The sequence below is a fragment of the Limanda limanda genome, chromosome 8, assembly GCF_963576545.1.
Source record: "Limanda limanda chromosome 8, fLimLim1.1, whole genome shotgun sequence".
Classification (NCBI taxonomy): Eukaryota; Metazoa; Chordata; class Actinopteri; order Pleuronectiformes; family Pleuronectidae; genus Limanda; species Limanda limanda.
Genome location: NC_083643.1, coordinates 7,596,431 through 7,613,474, shown reverse-complemented (window position 1 = coordinate 7,613,474; position 17,044 = coordinate 7,596,431). Strand labels below are relative to the sequence as shown.

Here is a 17,044-nt window from a genome sequence, read left to right as displayed (position 1 = left end):
CTTCTACCTTGGAGGTCAGAAGTAGGTCAGTATGACGAGTGCATTCCTGAGACTGTTTACATTTTACCAGTCTGCTTCCCCTTGATACTATAGCCGAGCTGCACAATCTCACTTACTGCTTTGCATACGAGGAATGACACTGATTCCAGACAGAAGACTGGGAAGGACGTTTTTCTTTAGTGTACGTTTTACAACAGTCTTGATGGAAAAGTCAGTTGATACGCGTCAGTGCCAGGTGACTCATTAACTTAATCCTGTATTCCATATCTGTCATGTCTCATTTATCTAGATTATTAGAGGATAATGTTCCTGCTAACTGGAGCTGTGCTGTTATCAGTCGCTCATGTCAGACTGTGACCCCCAATCTGTGGATAATGTTTATAATTATCTCCACCAAGAAGGTTAGGTTTTCGGCCTTTCACTTGTTGGTTGGTTTATTGGTTGGTTGGCTTGTTGGTCAGCAGGATCATGCAAAAGCTACCTCTTCCAACTTGGTGGAAGGATGAGACATGGACCAAGAGGGTACCCATCAAAGTTTGTTGCTGATCCGGACAAAGGAGTAGATGATTTGCCGAGAAAAGACACGGAAGAGAAAGAGGTGTATAACAAGTGAAAATAAATATATACTGGAGGTGTTGCAGCTACATGAGAGGCGTGCTAGTCAATGAGCTACCAAGACGCACTATGTTTGTTATGTCCTTACAATTACTTAAACCACAATGAACACTTACCTAAATTTAGCCACTTCCAACCTTGTTCCTAACTATGCTGTAATCATTTCAAGTCTCAAAGTGTCTGAGAACACTTTGCCTTGTAAGTGAATGGAAAAGTGTTCTAATTCAACCAATATCTAACTTTTGTTACGTAAGTACAATATATTTTTTTAATACCATTCATTTTTGCAAAACAAGGGACCTCTGTCAAATTACATTTAAATACAACCTTTGGTCACATAGCTTGTTTTTGTCAGCTATTCTTTGTGCAGACTGTGGAGTTCACATTTTTGCTGTTCTCTGCATTGTAACTTATACTCATTTTAACTATGAAAACATGTATTTGTACTCTCAGACACAAGAGAGCAAAGTAGCAGCCATGGGTGTCAACAAGCACTAGGCGGATGTAGCCCGATAGCCTTTCTGTAAACAGTCAGGCCGGATTCTGACACCGCTTTATATTCTGAAACGTACATAACAGCTTGTCCTATTCAGCCGTCGGGCTTCGGGAAGCATCTAACAGCTGCTCAGCCTATAGCTGCTCACATTGCCTCCACGCCAGCCCCTTTCAGTCCGGTAAACCGTTCATCCCTCTTGAGACCACATCATATTTCACATTCACTCTCAGGTGGTGTGTGGACGAGCCCGGGGCCTTGTTATCTGCCTATCTGGACAAGAGACAGATTTTTCTCTGGCAGGCCTTATGGACAAACAAGCACAGCAAATGTTCTTTCCCAGAAGAAAGTGAAATATTCTACAATGGCCTTGTCTCTCCTGGGCTTCTTCTTCCCCATCAGGGCGTTGCTGGAGATGCGAGTTGCCGGCACTAGGCCATGTCACTGATGTTAGTATGGAAGTAAATTGAAGGGCTTGTGTTTGTGCCCCCAAAATTTCTTTCAGTCAATTATCGAGTGAAGATTTGTCACTTCTCACACTGGATTTAACTGAAACTCCTTCATGGTCTATTTACTCTCCACTCTTTTCAAGTGAATCCATGGCACCACCCTCCATTTCTATTTATTTACTGAAACATGATTTACAGCCACAAACTTCATCTTTTCATCTAGTGTTAATAATAATCTGCACAGCAACCTCCAAACACTCAATCTGACTACAGCCTGCGCCTTGTAACGTGTGACAGGGATTGAAGTGTAATTTGGTAGGACTCATGGCTCTGTGTGGGTGTTCAGTTACCTTCACACTTGATGAGCCTGCAGCTCTGCAGAGTTGAGGCAGGAAAGCCGACCTTCCTCTGGTCCTTGGTGGACTGTTTGTGGAATGGTGCAGAGGGGATGAAATGATTGAGCAATCTCAGGCTGGGAAGAATTCCTCTCTTGCATGTGATCCAGTCAATGTCTGCTTGATTTGCATATCTGACTTCTGAAGGGGTTTGATCTGAGGATGGGGAAAGAAAGGTTCTTGGGATTTTTCGCATTTTATCGCAAATGAAAAAGAGGTTTGACATCTAACAGAAATGTGACCTTGAAAAGTGAATTGAAGAGTCTGTGAACTGAAGCAGTAACACAACAGTGCAAACAGGAGATTATGTTTCTGACTGAGTGAAAGCCAACACTGGATAATGAGCTTCAGTAGTATGCACTGACCGGCCAAACCTCATACCGAGGAGGCTAGGTCTTGGCCCAGCTGATATTTGTATACCTGCTCTCCTCAGGCCTCAGTTTACAGTCAGCCTATTAGGTATCCTGGACTTCACGCTGGTAGTGTGCTCAGTGTAAATATAAGCTACCTCTGTAGTTCGTCTGGGTCCTCGGGGGTTGTGAGTTTGCTGCAGCTGCTTCACTGCGATCTGACCGCCTGTCATAAATCCCAATTTGAGGATGTTTGAGCCCTGGAGAAAGGTCAAAGCATCCGCAGGTCTCAACAGAGGTGCTTGCCCGTCGGTCTTGCCGCAGAGAGAGAGAACTACTGGGAGCTCATTCCGCTGATATCCTCCTAACCTCAATATCCCCAAACATCCCGTAACTTGTTTACCATCTGAACTGCTGCGCCCACGCATGGAGATTAGAGAAAACAAGCGTGGATGTGGATTATGCCCTGTGCTGGCTGTGTGTCCCATCGAGGCTTTGAAGAGCAGCCTCTGGATTCCATGGTGCTGTCAGATGATACTGATCATGCAATTATTTCAAATGAGCCACTGATGTCGGAAAATGTGGAAGGAATGAATCTGAAAATGTTGAACAATGTAGGTCCATGACCATTGGGTGGCTCTACGCCTGGGGCAGAGTTACTGTTTGTTGTTGTTTGTTTGTTTGTTTGTTTGTTTTACTGTCAGCCAGAATACTCAAACTGTTGAATTGATTTCCATAAAATTTTGTGGAGAGCTGGAGCAGGACTCAACGAAGAACACATATCATTTTGTAGTGGATCCAGGTACATATTTCAACTTTCTTTAACATGGATAGGACACGTTGTAGGATTGCAGGAGGTATGTGCTCTCCAAACACCCCCACCCTTTTTGTAGTGCATTGAAATCGGTGAAACATCGATTTTTCTTTACTTTTCTTTACATCGGTTGTTTGAATTAGAATCAGAATATCAGCAAGCCTGTCAAAACCGAATATCAGGAGGATAATTCTCTACTTTTAAAACAACTATTCGTAATGTCATGACCACAGCTTCATCCTCTCAGTTCAGTAAACCTTGGCAAGAATTCCCACAGTGTCTGTTGTGGGAATATCAGTTTGTTTCTCATTCTTGAAAAGTTCCAGCTCTCCTGGCTGTTACACTCACCTTGGAATTCTGGCTGTTTTCTCTGAGCCTCTTTGATTTTTAAACGTTAGCTTTGTAATCGATACGGGGGAAGAGAGCCGAGCTGAAACGGTGAGTGAACTGCGTAACGCTGCAGTTTCCCATGGTCTGCGAGAAAAGGAAACATGCGCTGGGGTTAGCTCTTAAAAGTGTGTGAGGGCTTCATAGGTTAGCTTTTCGTGTTCTGGGCCGGCTGTTTATGTTCCTGTCCATCATCGTCCATCATCCCTCGTGTCTGAACACACGGAGAAACAAAGGAAACAATTATAGACGTTTGCTTTGTCAGGAAAGTGCGCAACCTTTGTGATTGGCGTGTTAGTTATTTTTGTACGCACTTTAGGCCCAATTCCTTTTTTGATTTGATTATTTATATATCTGTTCTCATTTGATTTCTCCTCTGTCGGATGGAAATTTAAGTTGAACGGGTCGTGCACCCGCTCTTGGGCATTTTCTCCTTCCCTCCCGCCTGCCTCCATTCCACACCGGTCATGACTAAGCCTTGGAGACTTGTCTGTGTTGACTGTGTTTGCCTGCTGGTCTCGGATTACACTTCCTAGTTCCCTGGGACGGATGGATCTGAGTATATGAGTAACCAAATACAAGCCTCCATCTCGCTGCACACTCTGGCGTGAAGTATGGAAATGACCGAGACAGATAAACAAATGTGCAAACCCAGGAAGATTTTTATGAGCAGGGCTAATTGTGGCATAAATTAGCGAATAGCTGCGCTTTGTGTGATTTTCCTGCTCTTGTGGTTCCCTGTGTTTATGGCTGCATAGCTGCGGTGTCTGCTCTCCTCTGGTTATGAAAGGCATGAAGGTGGGAGAAGTAGCATTCAAGTTAGGATTTGAGAGATTTCCTAAATCAAATATTTGCAGAGAGCGCTGGCAGGCAGCTCTGATCCACCATGTTTTAGCGCCCACAAACAAGCAGTCTGGGCATGAGCTCCCACCCCCCCAGAGCCATTACTAACATTCATTTCATAAAAACGACCCTTTGTCATCAGCAAACATTCCCCTGAGCAAGCAGCCTCAGAGAGAGATTCGGAATTGTTCATTGGCTTTGCACTTTGAAATCAATTTATTCAAATTCCCTTGTCATGGTACGAATGAGTCTATGACCAGGAGATTCAGAAATTTAACGGGGCTTTAATTCAATTAGTGACTTCTTTCGGGGGGGAGGGGGGCAGAATTGCAGGTTGCCTTGGCAGCACAGCTGAGCAGACAGGAAGTCAGACCTCTGATCTTCAATCACTTTAGCCTTTTAGATAATCTCATTTGAAAAGGTCAAGTGTTGGTTGAGATAAAAAAGGAGACTTATTATGCTCATGTTCAGGTTCATCATTTTAATTTGGGTTATTTTCATTCAGAGAGACGACTAAAACTTTTACATGCTTCTGATCTGCTAGTTCCACACAATTCTTTTCCGTGTTGTGGTAACGCATTGTTCTGTTTTTGTTATTTAATTTGTTAGTTGACGGATTTTGATGACAGACTTTTAAATGGATCGATGCCAGTGGTAATGAAGCCACTATAACGTTAACTTACTGTCAGGTGCCAGTAAAAACAAAGCAAGGCGACTGTTGCATAAATGATTCGATTGAAATCAAATGTATTATTAAACCTCTGTTCAAAGATAGAAAAATCCTGACCCATTCCTACTGTTTATTATAGGCGACCACATAAGTGATGGATTTGACTTTGACTTAAGAGCATGATGTTTTCCCAGTGTGCTGACTATTCATGTGTCAGTCTGTTTAATGTTTAGGAGAGGACAACATGAAATTTCAGTGTTTATTGGCTTAGAGGCTGATCTGCAGCTGGAGTCGGTGGAAATCTCTATCAGTCGTGCATGGGAGCTGAAATGAAGTGCTCAGCCGCACGACGCAGTCCGACTGAGACCGACTGTCAGGAGCAGGAGTGATTCAAATGCCAGATGGTTCGGAGACGGCCTCTGCCAGGAGCACGTTGACTTTCAGTGAATAGATGTTGGTGTACTCAGTGAGCTGTAAGGCTTTTTCAGCTGATGTGAATAGACACACACGTGTCTCCACTCCTGTGCACAGGAACCCAGCTCAAGAAGGGAGTTTGTCTGAGGTCGTATCATCATGAGGATATCTTTACGATAACTGAGCGTAACGCAGCCATCCAGTCTGTTGAGTTTATCGTCACGTGTGTTATCTTAATGCTGACTCACTGTGATAGGGTTTGGAGTGACGATCCATTGATACTGTTGTTATTATACTTCCATGTTAAGACAAACCTTCTCTGTGCGCTGGTGTTTATAGATTGTGTTCTCTAGAATCACAACACCACACCCTTTATAATCATCATACGGCTGCTGTACTTACACACTTCCATGTGGTGAGTGTGACAGGATGTGTTGTTGGTCAAAGGTTCTGTCCTTTCTTACATGGGTCGGTCTGTGTCTCATCATCACATTATGGGGCTGCACCTTCACAGATAGTTTATGAAATCTTAAAATTTAACAAGTTCCACCCTCCACCTACTTTGTTGCATATCAGTTTGGGACTTTTTGTGTACTCTTGTTGACAAGCAGAACCAGGTGAAAACAAACTCCACGGTGGAGCTGTTCCTTTACAATTAGGTTAGAATTGACCTGTGTTTTCATTTAAATGATGATATTGTTGGTGGTGGTGATGATTTATTTTTTATTGGTAGCTCTATGTTGTCATAAAGATCAAGAAACAATGGAGCAGTCAGAGTTAACTACAGCCTACAGGCAGCCCAGGAATAGACCTTGTCTGCTGCTGTGTTGCTCTGTAGTTAGCAATAACGTCACACTGTTATACAGCTGCAATTATTGTGGTGATGATCATAGTTACACGTAGGCTGCTGAGTTGATCCTAAACCATCGAGTCATCGTAAAGTAAACAGAGAGGAGCAGAACTGGTATATTGGTTTTGCTGAGCTACAAGTCTGATTGACTGAAATGTTCTGTTTGCACATCTATTATTGTGAAGATGTCCACCGCTCAGGGAGAGGGATCACATTGCATCCTGTGCTCCCTCCACCTGTCTGCCATGTTCGCTGATGGATGAGAGGAGGAGACGAGTCGGGATATTACTTTCATCTCCAACCTCCGTCTTCTGAGCATCGGTCATGCCTCAGCTAGACATCCACAGAGGAGAAAAAGCTATTTAAAGAAATACTGACACACCTACAAGCACACACATACCGACCCACCCAGACACACATTGCTGGCTACAACTCAGCAATCCCAGTTATTCCATTTGTTGCCGTTCACCTCATAGCTTCTGCTTGTCTGCATTTGGGCGCCACCCTCTTCTGATTTGTCTTGGTATTCTCTCAGCATGATTTCTAACATTATATATACGTTCAAGCCCAACTGTATGTTTTAGACATATCTGTGTATAACAGAAAACTAAGACTTGCATTGATGTTTACATTTTGGAATATGAAATGTTGATTCTCTGATTGAAGTTGAATTAGTTTTGTCTTTTCATTTTATAGTAATTTATAATAATGGTTAAACTGTAAAATATCAAGCCTCAATTACAGTTCTTGATTATTAGGTTTGATTTTGAGAGAGAAATTTGGTGTGGATCCTGATTATTTGGATTTTGGTTGAGCTCTATTCAGTTACTGTACGGTAACAATGTAAATAGAATCAGATGCAGGCAACAAAGAAAAGTAATAACGTTCTGTCCAAGAAAGTTTCTCCACTTTGATCAAAACAATGAAAAAAGCTACAAAGCAAAATATACAAAACATCACTACAAGTCCTGATTCATATTAAACTACAGTATATTTATTTATCCCGCCTTAAAGCTTTGCAATCAGTTGTTATTTATAGTCCAAAATTGTTTTTTACCGTTGGCTGTTCCAGTGTTTACAATGTCAGAGTAGTGCTGTCACATGTGTAGCCTAGTGGCCTAATCCCTGGCTCTATTTTTAGATTAGAGGATGATGTAATACAACCAGCGAAAAGCAAAGGCATGCTGCGTGTGTGTGTGTGTGTGTGCGCATACTGGGGGGGGGGGGGCTGCATGCGTAAAGGCTTGCATGCGTGTGCGTAATTCTTGTGTGTATTCTGTGAATGTGTGAGATCCTGCCGTTTATCCAGATGTCAGGAGATTTTGTGCGCCTGCCTAAGCCAAAGCTGTTGTGATTTTTTTTTTCTTCTTTTCATTATCCACTTAAAACAGTGTGGTTGGGATTTTGGTGTTGTGGAACAAAACAGGATTCTGTTTGTGCGATTTCATCAAAATAACTCCGTCTTTTGTGTTCCCTGGTCACCACCCTCGACCCTCACAGAAACACATGCTGCAGCCGCTTCCGTCGAGCGAGCATATGGGTCTCTGCAGGAGGCAACTATTATTCAAATTATAGGCCGAGTTTATTGTTGTCATTAAGCGGGATGGGGGGGTAGTGTGTCCCAGTAGCCTGCCCGAGCTGAGCCATCCTTTGACAGCTCACACAAGCGCATACTGTGACACAGCATGTCAGTCAGCAGTTTCAGCCCCTATTTCCTTCCAAAGAAGTCCAAGTGGTTTAGATGTTTCCTCGTAACTTTCTCAGAAGTGTTTCATGAAGGTGGTTAGTATGTCCTCGTTTGCTTGGTCCTTGATGTATCCCCATAACCTGCATGGCTTTAAAATCCCAATGACCTGTGGATTAGGACTTGGTCCTTGCTAGAAAGATTTCTACATGCCAAAGTGTCCTTGGCAAGATATTGAACCCCTAAATTGCCCCTCATAAATGTTGAGTGTACTAATTGTAAGTCGCTTTGGACAGAAAGCATCAGCAAAATGACATGTATAGTATAGTATAAGATTTGATTTCCCTATTACTCGAATTATTAACTCCCTGAGACCATCCTCCCAAGTTCCTGTTCTGTTCTGAGGCAACAACATGTTTGTTCTAGTTAAATAAGGGGTGACAAGGTTTTGTGATGACCTGCTTTTTTTTCTTCTCTGCCTCAAACAAATTGTCTAAATGTAGATGAACTCTGATCTCGTCACTTTATCTTCTGTCACTGACTTGCAGAGCAAGGTCAACAAGTCGAGTGCAAGAATTCAGGTGGAGGACGTTTGGACTTGTGTTGTTTGAAAATGCCCTTGGCTTTTTATCAACTGATGCTGAGTGGTTCCTGATAGCAGAAAAATGCCAAATATTCTCTAGTTCCTGCTTCATGCTTTATCACCCACATGTTTCTTTGCCTAGCTTGGTAAACAAAATAGCTTGACTAGCCATGTGGAAAGTGTAACTGCAAACAAACGTGACTGCACAGCACTCGAGCCCAGAATCTCCAGTGCCTGTGGAGACGAACAGGCTTTGGCTGCTTAGAATCTTTATGACAGACATCAATGTATCACTTTACCATGATTATGGACAGCTGAGTTAAGAAGGATCAATCGAGTCATTTCCAATGAATACTGCCTGATTCTTCCTGACACTCAATCAATGAGATCATCCCTTATTTGTTTGTCAATGTTGATGTTGTGCGGTGTGCACCATCTTTGCATATATGCTACCACAACAATATACAACCACAAATGATTTATTGAGCATCGTTGGCTTGGCACCCATTCACAACCACAGACTTTACAGAAGTGCTGCAGGTGCAGATAAACCTCACAGCTTGTGCGTTTACGTTTTCAAGGTTGAAGTCTATCCCGTGTACGTTCACAGAGGAAGTGAAGTAGCCGGTTATCTAAACGCCTGTGTTGGAACCGAGCTCTTTCCGTCTGTGCTGGCACTGCAGCCCTCAGACTGACTGAGGCCGAGCCAAACCCAGAGCCTGCTGTTTTCACTGCAGCGAGGAGTTGGCAGGGTGTGAAAAAAAGGCCGGCTGAACTCTGTACCTGCCTCTCTTTCATGATGTGTTTCCACTGGGACGGGGACTACATTGGTTTCCATCAACTAAACACTGCAGCTTCCTGGAGGCTACAGTACAAAGCTCAAGGTTTTTACATGAGAGAAGAAGGGCCGACAGTGTAACGTGGTGAATCATTTTCTTACAAAAAAGTCCCAAACATCTGTAGCCTGTTTAATATTAAAGATTTCTTTTTAATCAATAACATAAATCTGATATCTTATGATTAACTATTAATTTGCAGGGGGCCTACTATGACGTATTTATCATTTTTAATGTTGGCCAAAGTTTCATATGATTCAATAATGGTAATCCCTGTGACACTAATGCTCAGATGTCACACTCCTCTGGTTCATCATCTCCAAGAACAACTCGACCTTCATGTGTTTAAAGTTCTGTCAGTGTAATTATAGTTGTTTCGAGACTGCAGAATAACATTTTTACAAGTAATTTATTTGTATTGTACATTGTGTCCCAGACACCTGATAGTTTCCACTCAATTTCAACTGTTTTAGGTTAGTTTTAGTAAGTTGTAGTTTCCATTTTTACAGTTATCTTGCCAAACCTCCACACTGATGCAGAGCAAGAGGTGGTGTTCATAAGCTCCTGGTGTGTGGCTGCTCTGAAGACTTCTATTAAGGAGGATTGAGCCAATGTTCCCTGTTTTATTCAGAGGTTTGACTTAAGGGCTGCGTCATAGGCAGTATGATTAAAAGTTAGCCTGTGAAACATGAAAGTAAGTGCTACAGCGGAGTCTCAGAATGAAAATGGAGAGTTGGAAATAAGTGTGGTTTTGTACTTCTGCTTATGGTTTGTCTTCTCTTTCTACATGTTGAATGGTAGAGAGAGTTAATATTTGCTGAGCTGCTGTGAATTTGGAACAAAGAAGGCGAGTTTCTGCCTAGCTGCCCCTGGGGAAAATGTGAAACTGAGCCAGAGCTCGGCTGAAAATGTTGTATATTCGCAAAACAGAACTGATCACACACATTTTGCGCTTTGACACGTTTCTCGTCACCCTCTCCTTTATACCTGCACAGATGTCGAGTAGAGCTAATCTTTTAAAGCGTGTCTGTGCTCCTGAATACAGTCAGAGCTCATCACGACATTCCAGTCATGACGGCTGAGCTGCAGATGCCAAATAACAAGAATGGTCTCGTCCCCCTGAGGGCTAAAAAAAACAGAACACTCAAAACTGCAACTCGGAGCAGGTAAAGCAGCTAAAGTCAGCTACTCCCACAGGAAGCTCTTGCAAACAAGGGGCCATTTACAGTTGAGAAAATTGCTGTTACTATCTCAGTGTTTTGGCAATTTTGCAGTGTCTGGAGTTGTTCTGTGCCACACAGATATATGTACACACTAGAGACTTGTGTGTTTCCTGTTTGGCTTTGTGAGGATTCTCTACCTTTCCTGTGTCCAGCAGCCTCATTACAGGCAGAACGAGGTTGTTAGAGGTCGTGTCACTGCTGAAAAATGACAGCCAGACCTTAAATGACCTGGTCATTATCCTCAATTGCTGCTTTGATTGCATGTCTGACCAGCCATTGTGCATATGGTCTCATTAGGATGGTGCCAAAAGAGGTAAAATGAGGCAATCGGATCCTTATATCTGGGATGAAATTCGTTTAGTCTTAAATTGAAGCTTATGTTGGGTTGGGCAGTGTTGATATAATTCAGGCTTAGAAAACTGGTATTATGCAGTAGTTTAGTAGCTAAATGTTGAATTATCTTCTATGATTCACTCAGTTTTCTCTTTTCCATCCTGCTAACAGAATGAAGATGCCAGAGGCCTGAGTGAAAGCCCTCCACCAGAGAGCGTGTGTTCCAGGGCTGGGGCTGGACCCAGAGACCCCCGCCCCGGGGCTGAAGGGCCCTCACAGCCCGACACCGTAAGCCTGGACCATGGGGGATGGAGGCGGTGGTGCAACAGGAGGAGATGGGGTGAACCCCTCCCACGTCCTGTTCGACAAGTTCACCCAGGGGAGCACGTTCAAGGGCACCCTCAAGGCCTTCCATGACCTCTGTGAGCACCTGGATGTCAGGCCCACTGACTCCAAGATCTTCTATCACAAGCTCAAGTCCAAACTCAACTACTGGAAGGCCAAGGCACTCTGGGTCAAGTTAGACAAGAGGGCCAGCCAAAAGGAGTATAAGAAGGGTCGTGCCTGTGCCAACTCCAAGGTAGGCTTGCATCTGCAGTACTGCTATGATTTGTTTGTTGTAAACTTCAGTTAAGTGAGAGCTTGTAAACCTAAACTTAAAACAGCTGCAAATTAAAGGCAAATGTTTTTGAAATTTCATTTTAAACTCAAAACAAAGCTCAATCATAACATCTGTGTCCCTCTGTGCGTCTCCAGTGTGTAATCATTGGTGCGGGGCCATGCGGCCTCCGTACAGCCATCGAGTTGGCTTTCCTGGGCGCCAAAGTGGTGCTGCTGGAGAAGAGAGACGCCTTCTCCAGGAACAATGTGCTGCACCTCTGGCCCTTCAGCATCCAGGACCTCAGGGGCCTCGGGGCCAAGAAGTTCCATGGGAAGTTCTGCGCTGGTGCTATCGATCATATCAGTGAGTTCAAGTTGCAGTCTTCACACTTTTCTTTGCCGCTTGTTGTTTTTTGTGTTTTCTGCATGCTTCTTCTGCATTATATATCATACTCTCTGTATATTCTTTGTATATATAAGTCTATATACACATATTTATACATGTGTACATGTTATAATTATTATTATTATATTATTACTACTATTATTATTATTATATATACTGTTGCTGCCATTATTACTATATACTGCTATTATATTGGTATAATTACTATCATATATAAATATATATTATGATATATTATATACTATATATACTGTACTATTTTTATATACTGTCTAACAATAACATTACCATCATATCGTCAGTACTATTATTACCATCATCTTGCCACTGCACCTTATCTACCTATTTGTCTTGTGTTTCTGTTTTTTTATTCTTTCTACCTCAATATTTTTTATTTTATTGTATTGTATTGTATTTTATTGTATTCAAATATAACGGTTGCTATGACAACTTAATTTCCCTTCGGGGATGAATAAAGTACTCTATCTATCTATCTATCTATCTATCTATCTATCTATCTATCTATCTATCTATCTATCTATCTATCTATCTATCTATCTATCTATCTATCTATCTATCTATCTATCTATCTATCTATCTATCTATCTATCTATCTATCTATCTATCTATCTATCTATCTATCTATCTATCTATCTATCTATCTATCTATCTATCTATCTATCTATCTATCTATCTATCTATCTATCTATCTATCTATCTATCTATCTATCTTCTGGAAGATGTTTTTTCAGGAGATGTAGCGCTCCTCTCACTTTTTCTCCGTCTTTGTGCTGCAGGTATTCGTCAACTTCAGCTAATGCTGCTCAAAGTGGCTCTCCTGCTGGGCATCGAGATCCATGTCAACGTAGAGTTCAGGGGCCTAATTGAACCCCCCGAAGATCAAGAGACTGAAAGTAAGTGAGTCAAGCTGCTGCCAGAGCAGCCAGAGAAACATGAATGGAAAAGAAGCATGTGTTTTTGTGAGAGAACGATCTGACAGAAGCTTTAAGTCTGGCTCTGTTCATGCATTTCTGTCTGATTACACACGCTGTGTTTTGTCAGGGATAGGCTGGAGGGCTGAGGTCCACCCTAAGACACACCCTGTCAGCGAGCTGGAGTTTGATGTCATCATTGGAGCAGACGGCAGGAGAAACACGTTACCAGGCAAGTCTGCATGTTCAGGCCGGGAGAAATGCCCCCAAACAACACTATTAGTTTGTTTCTGTATGTGCACATGGAGGTCAGTCGTGACGATTATGATCTCACTTGTGTACAGCTGTGCTCGGGTGCCTGACCTCACTTCGCTGCTCAGATATGAATGGGTGCTTGAGCACATCTGTGTGTGTTTGTTTGTGTCTGCCTGTGTTTGCTCTCCCAGCAGAGCAGAATAGAACTTGTTGAATTGGCTGTCTGTTTCCTCTGAGTGCTTGGGCCTCATGCTCTTCGCCACACAGGCACAGAGGGAATCCCTGTGGAGAACCATGACCCCTCTCTGTACAGAGACTGCTGTATTAAAGACGGATAGCAACAGGCTGCCTCTGGGAAATAACCATGAACTTCACTCACACAGCCTGATAAACAGAAATCTTGAAAACGTCTGGCTGCCTTTATGAATAATTTGCATTGTTTGACTTGTAAAAGCAAATAGTATTTACTCTCTCTTTCTCTCACCTTTTAGATTTTACCATTTTCACCACTTTCCACCCTGACCCCTGACCCTTCACTTTCCTCCTTGTATTCCCCAGGGTTTCGGCGTAAGGAATTCCGGGGCAAACTTGCAATCGCCATCACGGCTAACTTCATCAACAGGAACACAACGGCTGAGGCAAGTGTCGAGGAGATCAGCGGCGTGGCCTTCATCTTCAACCAGAAGTTCTTTCAAGACCTCAGAGAAGCAACAGGTCTGCAACAGCTTCAAGATGTCCCGGCCTCGTTTAATAGACTTCATGTTTCTACTTATTGAGAATTTTTCATACAAGGCCTTAAGATCAGGGTTAGGAACCAAATCTCTGTTTCTAATTAGAGCAAAATTTCAAGGTGCTAGAGAAAAAGAATAATTGTATTTTGGTTCTGATCACTGGTCCCAAGAACATGAATCATTATAATTCAAAAGATATCCAACCCTAGATAACATTATTTATACACATATATTATTTGTTGATATTAGTAAATGTAAGAACTCAAGCTAGATTTAAGATGTGATGGATACCAAATAAAAAGTTATACAGGACAAATGATGAGTCTTTTTTAACACAGTTCTGAATTTGTCAGCACACCCAATTAAAATGCTCAACATCAGATTTGATGCCAAGCTTGTTCGGTTTATTGCTGACGTGACGATGTCCCTCGGGGCTTTGGTTATGTGCTCTGAGTCGCGTAATTGCCACTCTTGTTCCCCAAATGCGACATGACAGTCAGCTTTGGCAATAAGGAGCGGGATTGTTCTTGGTATTTAACAATACGTGTCTCTATCCGTCTCTTTTAGGTGTTGACCTGGAAAACATTGTCTACTACAAGGATGACACGCACTACTTTGTGATGACTGCCAAAAAGCAGAGCCTGCTGGAGAAAGGAGTCATTCTGCATGTGAGTGATCAAAGCCCAGAACTTTGTGTGTGTTTGTGTTTGAGAGTCACACGTACAGGCTGATAATCAACAAGTCTGACTCTATCTCTCTTTTATTTTGTTCTTTTTGTTCCTCTTTGTGGGTTTGCGCGGTGTGGTTAATGGTCTAACCAAGCCAAGTATCCAGGAAGACACTGGTAACACAAGCAGACTCGTAGTGTCCTGTCCTCGGCCACATTCCACAGGAAACGGAAAAGACCTAATTTCTGTCATCATAGACATCACAGACATATTATGCTCATAGTCAGGTTCATTATTTGAATTTGGGGGATTACTTTAAAAGATTTACATCCTCTAATGTTCATAAAACACGTCACTTTCCTCACACTGATCATTGCTGCAGCTCCTCTTTTCAGCCTCTGTCTGAAACACTTGGTTGTAGCTCCTGTCTCTTTAAGGACCCCACCTCCCCCCTACCAATAAAACCCAGTCTGCTCTGATTGGCCAGCAGGTCCACTTTGTTGTGATGGTTCAACAACTTCTGGCGAATGTAAGAAATGTCAGGCTCCACTTTTGCTTTAGCTGGCTTTGTTAGGCGGTGTGCTAAGCTAACAGCTAGATGTGCATCAAAATGATGCAGAAGTATCGGGCTGTTACTGAGGAGGAGTTTCAGGTGTTTCAGGAGAACAGGAGCAGTGTTTTCTATGGGGAAGACAAGCTCCTTTTTACCACAGACTTTAACTGCAGAACTTTTACATCCATAATATAATATACTGTAGGACAGTAAAACTGAAAAAGCATTAATTTTCTCTAATGTTTGAAAAGCAAGCATTTTTGTAAACCTGTGTCACAGTCGTCAATTCTCTTCAGCTTCGTTTGTCTCTCTTACATAAACCCACTTGTTCAACATATCTTGCTGTCCCTGTGCATGTGTGTGCACGTCTGTGTTTGTTTTCATGTTGAGCTGATGACATTAATGAGCTTTTGCTGTACGCTGAACTCTGGAGCCAGAGGGGATTTGAAAGCAGCAGGCGCATGTTAATGAAAAGGCACAATCGACTGCAACTGGGCTTCGATAGGAAGTCAAAGACAGATCCTTTTATAGCAGGGAAGATGAGTCAGTGCTGCTGCTTGGAAGTGGATAGGGAAAAGGTTGGACTAAGAGCGGTCGACATGGGTCCAGTCAAATCTACGAAAACAACCTCCATTCATATCTTCCACTGCCCTGCCCTTCCTGTCAGCCACCAGCACCACCAGCCTGGCCCGGTCTGGCCTGGCCCGGCCTGGCAGCCTCAACCAGGGAGCTTGAAGATGGAAGAATGTGTCTCTCACCACCCTCTATGAAAACATGTCACAATGAAAGCATGCAGTGATTTGATGCTACATGTGGGAGAGAGATGTGAACAGCGCAGTTCATTCCAGATTCTCAGTCTCGTTGTAGCACAGTCAAGTTACAGAGTCCTACAGAGTCACTTTAAAGTTATAACCTATTGAATCTTTAACAATAAAACCAGGCATGTATTTGGGAGTGATATCTGTTAGTGTGTGAAATTTGCTTGAGCTTTATTGGATTCGAGGGGAATGATGGGCCTTGGTGGAGGAATGCGCTCTACTGTGTCCCAGTCTAGTTTCAACACATTTTCTCCTCCACAGCTTTCCTTGTGGTTTGTGTACATTTGTGCATCAGCGCTATTTTTACAGATTCTCTTGTGCCACAAGAATTTAGGACAGAAATAGTAACATCTGCACCTCGAAGGCTGACTAACCTCTGCCACATCACACTTCTGCTGTGTTTTCCTTGAATATTGCGATGACTTTACCCAGTCATAGGTTTCAGAATATTATAAATCTCATTTTAGATCAGTTGTATTTTTAGTCTTTCAGTCTGCACTGGGATTAGTCAAGTGAAATTTACGTTGATATTATTTTGTCAGTCCGCGAACAAACTTTTGCCCCACATCAGCAGTTCGTCATCCTTTTTCTGACACAGCTGCAAACACAATTCTTTCATATGCGGAGGGAGGCATTTCTAGAATTGCTGATTTGAGTGATTTCTCTGCACATCTCTTATCTTAATTACCTCGTTTCTAATCTCCTCTCTTTGTCTCGTTTCTCCTGTAGGACTATGCAGACACGGAGATGCTGCTGTCCAGAGCGAACGTGGACCAGGCAGCGCTGCTGTCTTACGCCCGTGAAGCTGCCGATTTCTCCACCAACCACCAGCTGCCCACACTGGACTTTGCCATCAACCACTACGGCCAGCCGGATGTTGCCATGTTCGACTTCACCTGCATGTACGCCTCTGAGAACGCCGCCATGGTGCGCCAGCGCAATGGCCACGAGCTGCTGGTGGCGCTGGTGGGAGACAGCCTGTTGGAGGTGACACATACAACTTAGACCATGTTTTACTATTTTATAATCCTCAAGTTCAAGTTGTTTGATTCTTGTGTCATATTCAAGCATCGTTTTGTGATTCCATATCCTTCATTCTCCTGTGGCCATATTTGGTTATACAATGTTGTGTTCACTGTCAT

General features: G+C 42.8%; 1 protein-coding gene across 1 annotated transcript in view; it reads left to right on the top strand.

Annotated features, from left to right (window-relative positions):
- mical3a (microtubule associated monooxygenase, calponin and LIM domain containing 3a) overlaps window positions 1–17,044 on the top strand; it is a 63,746-nt gene that overhangs the window by 4,275 nt on the left and 42,427 nt on the right. Inside the window, exons 2-8 of the mRNA XM_061075863.1 lie at window positions 11,111–11,519; window positions 11,696–11,903; window positions 12,743–12,859; window positions 13,008–13,109; window positions 13,691–13,846; window positions 14,431–14,531; window positions 16,632–16,889. Of these exons, the coding sequence (XP_060931846.1) occupies window positions 11,241–11,519; window positions 11,696–11,903; window positions 12,743–12,859; window positions 13,008–13,109; window positions 13,691–13,846; window positions 14,431–14,531; window positions 16,632–16,889 (1,221 nt within the window). The 5' untranslated portion in view covers window positions 11,111–11,240. The remainder of the gene's footprint in view (window positions 1–11,110; window positions 11,520–11,695; window positions 11,904–12,742; window positions 12,860–13,007; window positions 13,110–13,690; window positions 13,847–14,430; window positions 14,532–16,631; window positions 16,890–17,044) is intronic.